The sequence below is a fragment of the Cyprinodon tularosa genome, unplaced genomic scaffold, assembly GCF_016077235.1.
Source record: "Cyprinodon tularosa strain WSP-4 unplaced genomic scaffold, ASM1607723v1 ctg80, whole genome shotgun sequence".
Classification (NCBI taxonomy): Eukaryota; Metazoa; Chordata; class Actinopteri; order Cyprinodontiformes; family Cyprinodontidae; genus Cyprinodon; species Cyprinodon tularosa.
Genome location: NW_024039563.1, coordinates 218,488 through 231,762, shown reverse-complemented (window position 1 = coordinate 231,762; position 13,275 = coordinate 218,488). Strand labels below are relative to the sequence as shown.

At 41.4% G+C, this 13,275-nt stretch overlaps 1 protein-coding gene across 5 annotated transcripts in view; it reads left to right on the top strand.

Moving 5' to 3' along the window:
- The window catches only part of tiam2a (TIAM Rac1 associated GEF 2a), a 149,816-nt gene that overhangs the window by 122,070 nt on the left and 14,471 nt on the right, over window positions 1-13,275 (top strand). For all 5 annotated transcript variants that reach the window (XM_038271560.1, XM_038271558.1, XM_038271563.1 and 2 more), the window contains exons 16-17: window positions 11,289-11,489; window positions 12,426-12,494. In XM_038271560.1, the coding sequence (XP_038127488.1) occupies window positions 11,289-11,489; window positions 12,426-12,494 (270 nt within the window). The remainder of the gene's footprint in view (window positions 1-11,288; window positions 11,490-12,425; window positions 12,495-13,275) is intronic.

Sequence of the window (13,275 nt, the reverse complement as noted above, 5' to 3'; positions counted from 1 at the left end):
ACCTGATATATTCAGTGGGAAATAGGCTTTATTGTGGTCTTTACAATGAAGCCTTAACCCTTCTTTACCAGATGTCAGTATATCAGTATCAGTGCATATATGTATAATTTTCTAAAATCATGCCACATCATTGAAGTAGGATGTAATAACTTGCAGAGCTCCGCCATTGAAGATGCCAGACTGCGTGACTTGTTGCTGCAGCACAGAAACTCATTAAGGAGATGCATCCTTGGGACTGTTTCAAATATGAGATATTTTTCTGTTTTCATAAAACATAAGTCATAATTTGAGCTGGCTTTACTTCTTCTAAAACAGCTCTGGCTTCTCAGATGTGTTGAAATGTCAGGGCGGGGGGGGGGGACACGCACCAAGGAACTCTCTCTCTACACATGCAATAACAACAGATTATCTTCTTCGTTTACTTGAACGCCTTTGTGATGTCGTTTTAATAACGACTTGCATAATACTATAAACGGTCTCTGATTGTTGTTCTACCAGCCTGACATTGTTATTTCAGACATTCCTATCTTGTTTTAAGCCAAAGGTTAAACAGTGAACAGACATATTAAGCTTCTTTGCATTTGTCCAGACCAGGCATTTCAGTAAGAGCATTTAAATGGACTTATAAAGGGAACCATAAGCAGGGCCGTGCTCCGTGTGGAGATTCGCCTTGATTCATCTAAATTAGGCACTGATGTCATTAGGCTTTGTACAGAATAGGGGAACACACACTCAGACGGTTGCAGCATCTCTGCTTCCTGCTGTATTGCAGTCTCACGCCCCCCCACCGCTCTGCGTTCCTTTTTATTCCTCTCCTTGGACGACAGGAGTAAGAACTGTTATAACACCGTTTAAAAATGTGTAAATTGAAACCCGGACTTCAAAAGTTGCGCCTGCAGATATAAGCGTGTGCCTTCTTGAAATGTAATTTTAAACTGGAGGTTTTCCTTTGCCCTGCTGCGCCTGTGGAGCAGGACGAGGGAATCATTTGAAGATGTGGGTGTGCATTATGATTAAGCCCATCAGTCGCCATCTGGTCATGAGCAGGCTAATAATCTGAGCTTACTGCTGGCAGCCCAGTTAATGCGAGCCTCCTCTCGTCAGCGTACCCAGCTGTAAAGATAAAAACTTACTGAAGAAACCTGCACAGATCCTGACCGACTATGATACCAACATCCGAGGAATGGTTGCTTCGGAGCAGGCCACTGCGGTAGCTATGCCGACTGCAGGACCAGGGAGGAACGATGAAGATCCTCAGCCGTCCCTTCATCTCACCACCTTCATTGAGATCTTTGCGCAGGACCAGTCACACGCTCAGGCCCTGTGCTCCCTGTTAGCCATGTGCTGCTTTTGGCCGTCCGGCTCAGAAGCTGAGGTGGAGGACCTGAATCTGGGATCGGCGCTGCTCCGCTTGGGGCGCCTTGTTAAGGACAAGCTGGCCTGTGTGGTGGAAGACATCTCTGCCTGCCTTTGTTGCCAAAGAGGCTCCAAACATGTGGTAATTTTGGACTAAAGATGCAAAGATAGTAAAGTATTGTTACACAATTACCTGCAAATTGATCCCAGTGTTATTGAAATGAGCTAAAATATGCAGACAGTTTTATCAGATGCTTTTCCTCCAATGGAGACAATAGCATCAAGATAGTAGTAGTAGCAATATTCTTGTTTTTAGACCCCATAACTCAAATATATCCCCTTTTTTTTAAGCAGTAAAGGGTTTTTCTAAGAGGGCTGTGTGCAAATTAAGCAGACTAAGCCCACAAGATGTTAGGAAACAATCAAGTTCCTTCGAATTTTAGATGACTTTCAATTACATCATCTTGATGTTCCTTTAAAAGTTTCTTAACACTGCAAGGTTTTGAAATTGTTGGTTGATTTGCAGAAATTAAGATACACAACAACTGGAATACATAATCGGGGACAGAAGCGTTTCGGTCCTGCGTCGTATTCTCTCCAGTTCCAAACCATAAACGAGCCAAATCCACTCAGAAACAGTCAGATGATAAATCTTGCTAAAGCTCTAAGGATACATTCATACATTCATGTTTATGATTTCCAGTTTTTATTGTTTCATCAGCTGAGGCTTGTTTGCAGATTAGAGTGCTGCATCAGGTCACGTACGACAGGAACGTTCTGCTACGGGTAGAAAATTAAACCGGATTATTTCACAGGTGTAGATAAACAAACAGCGGCTGGTAGCTGAAAAATAGTTACCCGATGAATGAAACATTTACATTTTCTTGTTTATTAACTCTATTTTAATGTGCATACTCATTTAAGTTTAACATGATATCTTTAAGCATGCAAAAAGGCATCCTGCACTGAATTGAAGACACCATAGGCAGAGAAATGTGTACATTATCCCTTTTCTGCAAAGCAAAGGCATGAATATTAGCAAGTAAACATTATAGTTCATAAATTAGAGACTGTGGAATAAGTTGATTTCTGAGGTATTTTTTGAGCCCAATGCTCCTGAAATATTTATGTTGTGCACTTTAAGTAATGAATGTTATTCTCATGCTGTTTTGGTTCAATTTAATGTAAAATCAAACAGTTGTTTCTAAAGAAACCTGTTTTGATCGATGTATTGAATGAATGTTGGGATGAAGAAAGAAAAGGCCTTTTGACTTTCGGTTTGTGTATCACTGGTCATCTGGAAGCGCAGTGCGGACTGGCATGGGAGCGTCCCATGGGTCTTAGTGCCTCTGATGCTAAAGTATTCTTCTGAAGCTACAAAACTATAGCAGTTTATGAGTGGAAGCACTTAGTGAAAATGAGCGGCTGTAGGTATGCTTTGTGATGACGAATCAGGTCGCGGTCTATCCCTCGCAGGTACAGGGCAGGGTTTTAAATTAGGATAATCCAGAGCATCATTTTTTCCTTAAGGCAGGGGGGTGCAAAGTGTGTAAGATTTTCCCTGGATTTAAATGCAATGCAAGACGGGTATGAATGTGGTAAACTAACACAGGCGTTTGATGCAGATGGACACAGCATTGCTGGGAGGAGATGCTCACTGGTTTGTGCTCTTTCATACAAAAAAAGCAAAGAGAATAACGTTTTAAAAAGACAAATCTTCCATACAGCGCAGCGTTTGGTATTAACCAAAAACTAATTTCCTATCAAGTCGAAATGTGTTTTCAAAGAGGGAGCCATTACTCTTAAAATGAATGAAAACAGTTCATTCTAATTCCTAAATTAAAGATTAACTACTATATTTAACTGTTTCTGTCTGCAACAGTTAACAGATCATGTTCTATGAAAGTCAGACTATTGTTACTTTTTCCCTGGATTTAAATGCAATGCAAGACGGGTATGAATGTGGTAAACTAACACAGGCGTTTGATGCAGATGGACACAGCATTGCTGGGAGGAGATGCTCACTGGTTTGTGCTCTTTCATACAAAAAAAGCAAAGAGAATAACGTTTTAAAAAGACAAATCTTCCATACAGCGCAGCGTTTGGTATTAACCAAAAACTAATTTCCTATCAAGTCGAAATGTGTTTTCAAAGAGGGAGCCATTACTCTTAAAATGAATGAAAACAGTTCATTCTAATTCCTAAATTAAAGATTAACTACTATATTTAACTGTTTCTGTCTGCAACAGTTAACAGATCATGTTCTATGAAAGTCAGACTATTGTTACTTTTGGAAAAAGGAATTTCACAAAAAAATGTTTGAAGTAATTTTTGTTTTTTCCCTCTAAAGGCTGCTAACATCAGGCAATTAAAGCTACTTTGGAAGACTTTTCACTGTTGTAGTCAATGTGAGGCTTGCTTGTAATGGTAAATAAACTACATTTCATTGCATTTAACACTACAGATTCATTCACAGTGCAATGATCTCAGCTCAGATACAGAAACCTGTAGGGGTCAGTAACTAACAGTAAAGGGAGACATCTTTTTCCTCAATTCTGCTAAGTAACGTTTTTATAGATTCTAGAATTGCAAATTCCATATAAGCCAAAAATATTTTTTTTACTTTGATAAAATAACTGCTAAGAATATATATTTAAGATTCTAACACTTTTTTTTTTACTTTGTGTTTTTATCTACTTGGTGTTTTTCATAGGAATCTGTAAAAAAATCGAGATGGCAACATTTTTCAATTGTTGTTTAGAAAACGGTACAATGTGATTAACTTCTATAATCAGCTTTTAGGATTTTATTTCTATTTTATGGTATTAGATTGAAGGAAGCATAAAATGTTGGCAGAGATTTAAACACATTTGATCATAATGCTAAATGAAGGGGAAAAAGATTTAACGTCTTTTACCTAAAGACATAAAAAGCATCATGAAACCTAGAGAAAAGTAAGGTTCATTTATTAATACCGTTATCCTGAAGAGGAAAAGTTATGCAGTTACTTGATTGAAAAAAAATTACAACAAAAATCTATTGTTAATACTTTAATTTTTATATTTGTCTTTAGGGCCTAAAGAGCCACAGGTAGCAGAGCCTTGCTGTTGGCTTCACATTTGTATTTTTTCATTTGGTAGAAGAACCTTTAAAATGCTGCAGTTGCTTTACTGTCAGAAGACTGATATACTGTAGTGTTTGTTTTTTCTGTGAACCATCTTTAACTAAACGCCATATTTATGCAGATGCATGGTGGTAATTGGTCAAATTTCATTTAAAATTCCACAAACTTGTCATTAAAAACGTGTTAATTTATTTTTCTACTGTTTGTAATAGGAACAGAGCATAACTGGTGTCCCTTTGCTTTTGTACCAGCAGTCAGGCAGTGGAGTGGATCTGAAAAGCCTGGGGGACAAAATAGAATAGGTGCTTTAGTCTGAAGCTGGCTTCATTATTTAAACACACTTCTCTCCCTAAGTCCTCGGAGACTTGGCTGAATAATATTTGTTAAGGATGAATAATAAAAGGCGTAAATGGGCTCGAGTGGAGCGCAACAGGGCCAGCCCTCCCCATCATCCTCCTCTCTCCTCCGCTCCGTTTGATTTACGAGTCGGTGTTTTCTTTTATTGGGACGCTTTGAAAAGAAGGTGGCATCGTGGCTCTACTGCCGGCTAAGATGGCACATGAATCACCGGCCGCTGGGTGGCTGCCTGACTGTGTCAGGACGAGGCTGTTTTCTGCGAGGGATGGGTAAAGCCACCCACTGGGGGCAGGCCTCCATTTCATCCTATCTTTTCATCCTCTGCCTGCCTCCTCACACGTTTGTTTATTCCAGCAAAGGCAGAGCTCCTCTGCGGGTGACGTGTTAAGGCTTTTCCTTTGATTTTGCGTTTCGGCGTTTCATTGCAGAGCAGCATCTCTGCACATATTGACTCAGAGCGCTAAAGGGGTGATAGAGATGGTGTTTAGTGTTTCTCTCTGCACTCTTCCCCCACTCCTACACACCTTTTTATATCTTTGTGTCTCTCTTGGTGTTTATGCCTAAAACACTTTAAAAACAAAATCTGACTTCAACTTTCACATTTGGTTGGAGAATTTAAAATAAAAAACACTAAAGAGAGATGTGCTCTAAAACTTGTGTTGCCAATATTCAATTCAATTCAATTCCGTTTATTCACAACACATATAATATCAAGGCACTTTACAGTTCACCAGATCATACAGTGAAATTGATTAAAGGTTTTCTATTTAAGGAAAACCAGTTGATTGCATCGACTCATTGACTCAAAGGCAATCCCTCACACCAAGCATGCTTGTAGCGACAGTGGAGAGAAACCTCCAGCAGAACCAGGCTCAGTGTGAGCGGCCATCTGCTGAGGCCGACTGGGGTACAAGGAGACAGAAGCAGAGATACAAACAGCAACTGTAAAAGGCGGCCCCGTCCAGCAAACACACAGCCAGGCAGACGAGCTCAGAGCCAGCTCCCATGTCAGAGGATGAAGAGAGCACATCCAGTTAGTCACAGTCAGAGAAACAGGACTACACTGAAAAACAGGCCGATCTCCAACATCTATAAAAAAAAGGTGCTGATGGCAGCAGCACAGCTGATATTTCTCTCCAGGATGGAGTCACAGTCGAACAGGAACAGACGAGGTGAAACTACTATGAGAAAAAGCAGTAATGATGCATAACTTTACACTGATCTTTGCACTAACCGGATCCCATGAGAACAGTCTTCATAACATTGACTTTCTTTTCATCGAAAACGTTTTCATCTGTTCATTCCTGAAACTGTGCAATAGATGTTCTGTTCTTTTTGCGATGCCATGGTTAACATTCCTGCCCTGTTATCCCCACTGGCTCAGAGCCTCCTATTTTTGAGTCAGCCATTCCTCTGTGTGTGGAGGTAGCTAGCCAGAACACTCTGCATTGTATTGCTGCTATTGAGAGGCAGGATGCCGCTCCAGCCTCTGACCTCACTATTAAGCTCTGGAAACCACAGTGGGGAGCTGGAGCCTAGGAGGAAGGTCAGAGATGGAGCCAAGGTGTGGGGACATGGAGGGCAGTGAGGATGCAGAGGATGGATTGCGATAGCTGCAAGTGGAATAATTCCCCTAAGAGGTCAGGCTTGACTCTTCTGATGGACATGCAAAACAAGCCTGCGGCAAATGCTTTTCTCTGCCCACGCAGCCAGAAAGGCAAAGGTGCAGAATCAGTCCTTACTAAAGCTGAGGTGGACTAAGGCTTCTGAAGGCCTGACCGGGAGACGAGCTGCAAACGAGACAAACACTACCAAGGTTGATGAGAGCGGAAGAAAACATAAGAATCAGAGGGAATTATTGAATCATTTGCAGGAGTTTAAGGAATACCTGCTCCACTGTGGTCAATATATACCGTTTGTTTAATAGAGCGAATCAGTCATGCCAACATTTAGGGGAGGAAAACTGCACAGGAAAGGCTGTTCTCTTGCTCGTAGGACCCGGCGGCACGCTGCAGCAGCATTGAGGCTGCTTTACAGAATGCTGTTCATGGTGACCAGGAGGCTGGGACAGGTAGCCACACTTTATGGTCTCATGTTGGATTTTTCTGGAAGATTATATAAAAGACATTGCTTGTCTTTTAAAGTGAAGCCATCTTTTATTTATATATTTTTAAAGAGTATGAGCAGATTTGGAAGCTTAAACTCGAAGCTCTGTTTTATTGACAGCTACTCTATTGGTAATCCTGGTAAAGAAATGCAATATATATCTGAAAACAACCCTTTTTCCTTCTGTATCATTATTGATCACTGGAAAAAAGAAACCAGTCTTATACTTGAACAAATTTATTGAGTGTTTAATTATTAATCAAATCCTTGGTAGCACAGTTGTTGGTACAACTATTGTTAATAATATGTAAAGCCCCGTTTTTACAAAGAGAATAGGAATGGATTTTAATTTATAACACCATGCGGCAATAGGAATCTGACCATTTGCCATTTTACTGATCATCCTCCAGACCCAGTTGCTTTCTAATGTTCTCCTCTGTAGGTTTTCTAAGGGATTTGTGCCATGATGTTTTTCCTGGTAGAACATATTCTGCTTTTTATGCAATGTCTTCCAAAAGCAACGGTTTCGAATCTCTAATAGTTGCTGTTGTTACACTAGAAACCCAACACATCACTCTTTATGGTATTTTTTAACATCCTTTTCCTGCTCACTACATGTGGTAGGAAGATAAATATGGGTTTCAGCTTTATAACTAGTCTGCCTCTGTCATACAATATTTATAACCCAGGGAAGCAGGAGGATTTTAATGACTAATTAAATGTTCTTAGAAACACTGATCAGTTTAAAATATATACGATAAGTAAAATAATATATACATAAAGGGCTGCTTTTGATTTGTTATGTGCCTTTTATGCGGTTGCAATAAAAACAAGTTTATTCTATAATCTTTTACTGATCTTTACTAGGGTGTTGACAAATTTGCCTGCGTCTGTTTACATCTGCGTGGAGCAAATTCCACATTAAAAAGAAATCCCCCTAGATGTATGCCAGAATGCAATCAGGAAACTCAATGAAACCTTCACCGATTGGGCTTTGTTTCCTAATCTATAAAGATCGGCGGAGACGTATGCTCTCAATCGACTTGAGGGCACAAGCGGGGGAAGAAACGTAGCGCAGTGCCGACACCTGTCAGCAAGAAAGCCCCCCGAATAGGAATTCACAGCAGTGCTGTCAGATCCACTTGTACTTCCCAGCTCTCCCAGTCTTCCCCTCCATCTCCTCAGGCTCACATGCTTAGCTTTTAATTGGTTATTTGGGCTGGCTGTCAGGCTCTGTTGGTTGGATTGTTGTGAGGCAGTTGCAGTTCCTGAGTCATGTGTGGAGCCCAACCAGCCCTCTTTTCCTGTCTGTTACTCTCTGCCCACCTCGACTCCTCAGACTCAAGCACATATATATAAAATATATATGTTTTTTGTGGATTAAATTGAGGTAAATTGGTTTTCTGTGAACAAAATTCAGATGTGTTCGGTCTTTGTTCTCTTGCTACAGCCCCTTCATGCTCACATCGTGTTATGTTTGCTTGAGGTGCTCATATTGGGCAGAGAATGTGATGAGAATTAATTAAGCATGGCGTTTTATGCTATCAGGCACATACTTGTTTAAAGGAAACCCGACAACCCCTCCCTTTGGGTGTCTGGAGCAGAAATCAGCATCACATAAGAGTGTTATCACTCCCTGAAAGACTAGTTTTGATGCATGAGCTGGGGCTGTTTGATATCCTTTAACCCCTCTGCCTCCTTCAGCCGGTTTTCCCCATCCATGTCCATCTGCCTGGTGAGAGTTTTCCCACAGCATGTATCCCTAAACGAGGGCTGACTGCCGCTGAGTGCAGCAGCGTCATCGGCAGCTGAAGCAGCTTTATGATCTTCAAAGGGAAAGTCTGTCAGCAGCAGTGTTTACAAGCTGAGAGGAAGATGACACACACACAGTCGCATTGAGGAAAACGCCACCGATCACCTCGGCAAGCAGTCAGCGTGTTCCTAAATGCTCCTATAGCTGTTTATGAAAGCATAGGGTTGCCTGTCGAGTCAAATTGGAGGCGATTGCAGCAACGAGACATTAAATCCCTTTGCAATTATCAGCTAATACTCTTAAGAACTATCTCCTGTTTTCTTTGTCGTTCCCAGAGACGTGCAGTCTGTGTTTACATTCTGGGAGGTACATCTCTGGAGTGGCCGCGCTATAATGAGCCAGCTTATAAGTTAGTTATTAATGGAAGTCCTGATTGTCTCTGGACTCCCAGGGAGTTTGTAGAAGGGGTGGCAGCTCACACCAGCGCCTGAGCTAAATGGCTCAGACAGGCTTTAACTCGTTGCTCCCATCGTGTGCATGCATGCGCTTTGAAGCCCACAGTGTCAGAACGGAGGGCCTATTGATCCATGTCTGCTGCTGTACATGCTTTGCTGGGGTGAGCTGCATTCAGCTGCTTGCAGAAGCAATATTTTGAAAGTGGCGCATACGTACACAGGGGAAGGCAGAGATTCCTGAGCAGATGTTTTCCTTGGCACAGTGACTGTCCTATAGCTCTGTTTCTGTACTGCAGATTGAAAACTGCCCTTAATGGCTTTTACAAGCCTTAGCCTACAATTCAATTCAGTTTATTTATATAGCGCCAATTCACAACATGTCGTCTCAGAGCACTTTACAGTTTACCAGATCATACAGTCAAATTGATTCAAGGTTTTCTAAGGAAAACCAGTTGATTTGCTTTGCCTCAAATGCAATCCCTCACACTAAGCATGTTTGTAGTGACAGTGGAGAGGAAAAACTCCCTTTTAACAGGAAGAAACCTCCAGCAGAGCCAGGCTCAGTGTGAGCGGCCATCTGCCGAGGCCAACTTGGTTTCAAAGAGACAGAATCAGAGGTGCAAAAAGCAGCTGTAAAAGGCGGCCCCGTCCAGGAAACACACAGCCAGGCAGACAAAGTACTTCACAGGTCTGCAGTCAGAGAAACAGGACTACACTGAAAAACAGGCCGATCTCCAACATCTATAATATAAAGGTGTTGATGGCAGCAGCACAGCTGATATTTCTCTACAGGATGGAGTCACAGCCAAACAGGAACACACGAGGCGAAGCTACTATGAGAAAAAGCAGAGGGAGCATAAGGGTAGAACGATTCAACTAACAGATTCTGCAGAGTGGGAGAGACAGAATGAAGCAGAATTATTAAAAAGGGGTCCCTATGTCCTCCAGCAGTCTAAGCCTATAGCAGCATAACTATAGAGATAGCTCAGGATAACCTGAGCCACTCTAACTATAAGCTTTATCAAAAAGTAAAGTTTTAAGACTACCCTTAAAAATAGACCAGGAGCTGCCATAGATTACACAACATGTCACTTACCAGCAGTAGGACAGAATTGCCATCATCGAACTAGATTTCTAAAATTTTGACTTGCATCAATCCCAATTTTCTGATTAAATTAGCATGTTCTTTGAAAAACAAACTCAAAGCTTAATGTTATAACAGAGCTGTGTGGTATTCTGCTCAGCCTTCCTGTTATGTGTTGAATTTCTTGTTCTCTTTAGCTCCATAATTATACATTTTTACACCTCACAGACACTGAAAATGGTTCGGCCTTCCTCACTCAGCTACAGCATCCATTGATAACACTAAGTTTGGAGTTTTAACTTATCAAAAAAGGATTATTTCCTGGTTCTGACCAGCTCACCAGCCGTGGACTGATTGTGAATTTTTATAGTTGTTAAACTATGTAAAAAGTTGTATTTTGTTCCTCGTTGCTTCTAATGAAATACCAGACACAGTTTTTAATTGCTCGTTTTCCGCTGCAGCTGTGAACAGACTGTTAAATCTCAAAGAGCCACAGGCAGAACTTTGCAGCATGGTGCCTAAAGCGTATGTTCGTTTTCCTGAGGCTGTACAGGTAGCGTAAAGGCAAAGTAAAGTAAATCTTCTGCCCGTAGAGAACATCTCTGTAAATGTTATGGCTCTGAGGAATCCTCCACGCTCCACTTGCCAATAAAAGTGTGTTGTACCTTCATTTTTGTTGTTAATTGGCTCCACGTTAAACCATTTGACAAACTAATACAGGACAGCATGGGGAGTCATTTAAAAATGGTTTGTGACAAGGTGCTGCTTTAACTCTCATGATGCTGCAATGCAGTCTGATGAGACGTAGTATTTTAAAAGACTCATAAAGTCTGCAAAGCTGATTATCATTGAGTGCATGTGGAAATCTGCATAATGTTTTCAGAATACCCAGAAGCATCATTGTCCATTGAGTTATTTACATAATTGTCTGATAGTTTTCCGTTGTTATAAGTGAGTAATGCAGTCGATTTTGTTCTCATTTTATTTGTCTGGCTGTTATAATCCCAAAGCCATTGACCAGAAATACTTTGTCTTCTGTGTCGCCCCCTACAGAGCGTGGACACGGTGTGCACCCTCTATAATTCCTTCCAGGAAGGCTCAGTAGCCGGTGGAGTGATGGATGACGTGAAGGAAACACAGGGAGGCCAATCAGGCTCAAGTCCCACCAGACCGTGTCCCAAGCACATGAGTGCCACTGAGAGGCTACGCAAGGTCATCCAGGAGCTGGTGGACACGGAGAAGTCTTACGTGAAAGTGAGTCTACAAAGATTGGACAGCTGTAATATTAGAAGTTAAAGTAAGAGAGGGGGATTAATATTTGATCAAATTCCGCTTCACACCTTGGAATGGTTCAGTAACGCGATCCGATGTCACATTTCTTATTGAACACATTTCTTGACAGCAGCCACCGGAGAAATATTCTGTTCACTGCTACAAATTTCTGCTTTTAGGAATTTCCGTCATCATCCAATAAAAGTTGCAATCATAAACTCAGAGTTCCTATATAGTCTATTAGTTTTCAATATTTAAATAAATTTTAAGACTTCCTTATACCATGTCTTTTCTGCTATTTTGTTGATGGTTCCCTTCATTTTTCCTCTCTGTATTTCCCACTCTGCTTTCCTTTCCACATCCTCCCTTGCTTCCTGACTTTAATCTTCCTCCTTTTCTTACATCCTAATACTCTTACTTTTGTTTTCCTACCCCTTTGTTCCTTCCTTCATTTGAGTCTGGAAAAGTATAAAATACTTCCTTAAATATGAAAAATTTACTCTACAGTTGTTGTACATGTATTACCTTTCCTCCTAATTTCCTTGTTTTCTTTATTTGGCCTCTTTCCCTCTTTATCCTACCATGGACTCGTAATTGAGGGAGGAGACTGCCTTCCCAGAGTTGCTTGATTTCCATATGAATCCATGCACTACTGGCTGCGGTGCTGAAGGGAAGGTGGGAGGAGGAGGAGACCCATAAATCAGCCTAATGAGAATATTCTCGCTGATACTAAGACAAGCTACAGCCATATTAAAGGAGCGGGCGGCAGGGATAGAGGGGAGAAAGAGAGGGAAATGAGGTGATGGTGGAGGTTATAAAGGCAGAAACCTGATGATAGAAGGGATTTTAAAGGATGAGCATGTTAAGCAATAATGCACAGATGACTGACCACCGTCTGCTTATTCTCCCCACTTACAGGACCTGGGCTGCTTGTTTGAGATCTACCTCAAACCCCTGCAGAAAGAAAGCTTCCTCACGCAGGACGAGGTAGGCTGCAGATCTTTGTCCTGCATAAAAGGTCAAATTCATTCAGCGTTTATTACCCGTCAGCGAGCTCAACCGGATCATCTCCCGCATTACCACTTTGACTGGTTGCTATAGAAATTAGCATTCCTCAAAACTGACCTTCAAACGTCCCAAAAGATTGCAGTAAGAAAGGAAAGCTCAGGTGTAAACACACTTATCTGCTGTTTGCTGTACATCATCTGTATTATATGTGGAATTATTTGTGTTAATTAAAAGTCCATTTGATTAGAGTACAGTAAGTAAACCTAAATGAACTCAAAACTACAGATTTCAATTCAGTTTATTTATATAGCGCCAATTCACAACACATATCATCTCAAGGCACTTTACAGTTCACCAGATCATACAGTGAAATTGATTAAAAGTTTTCTATCAAACGAAACCAGTTGATTGCATCGACTCATTGACTCAAAGGCAATCCCTCACACTAAGCATGCTTGTAGCGACAGTGGAGAGGAAAAACTCCCTTTTAACAGGAAGAAACCTCCATCAGAACCAGGCTCAGTGTGAGCGGCCATCTGCTGAGGCTGACTGGGGTTCATGGAGACAGAAGCAGAGATACAAACAGCAACTGTAAAAGGCGGCCCCATCCAGGAAGCACACAGCCAGGCAGACGAGCTCCGAGCCAGCTCCCATGTCAGAGGATGAAGAGAGCCAGTGACAGTCAGAGAAACAGGGCTACACTGAAAAACAGGCCAATTTCGAACATCTATAAACAAAGGTGTTGATGGCAGCAGCACAG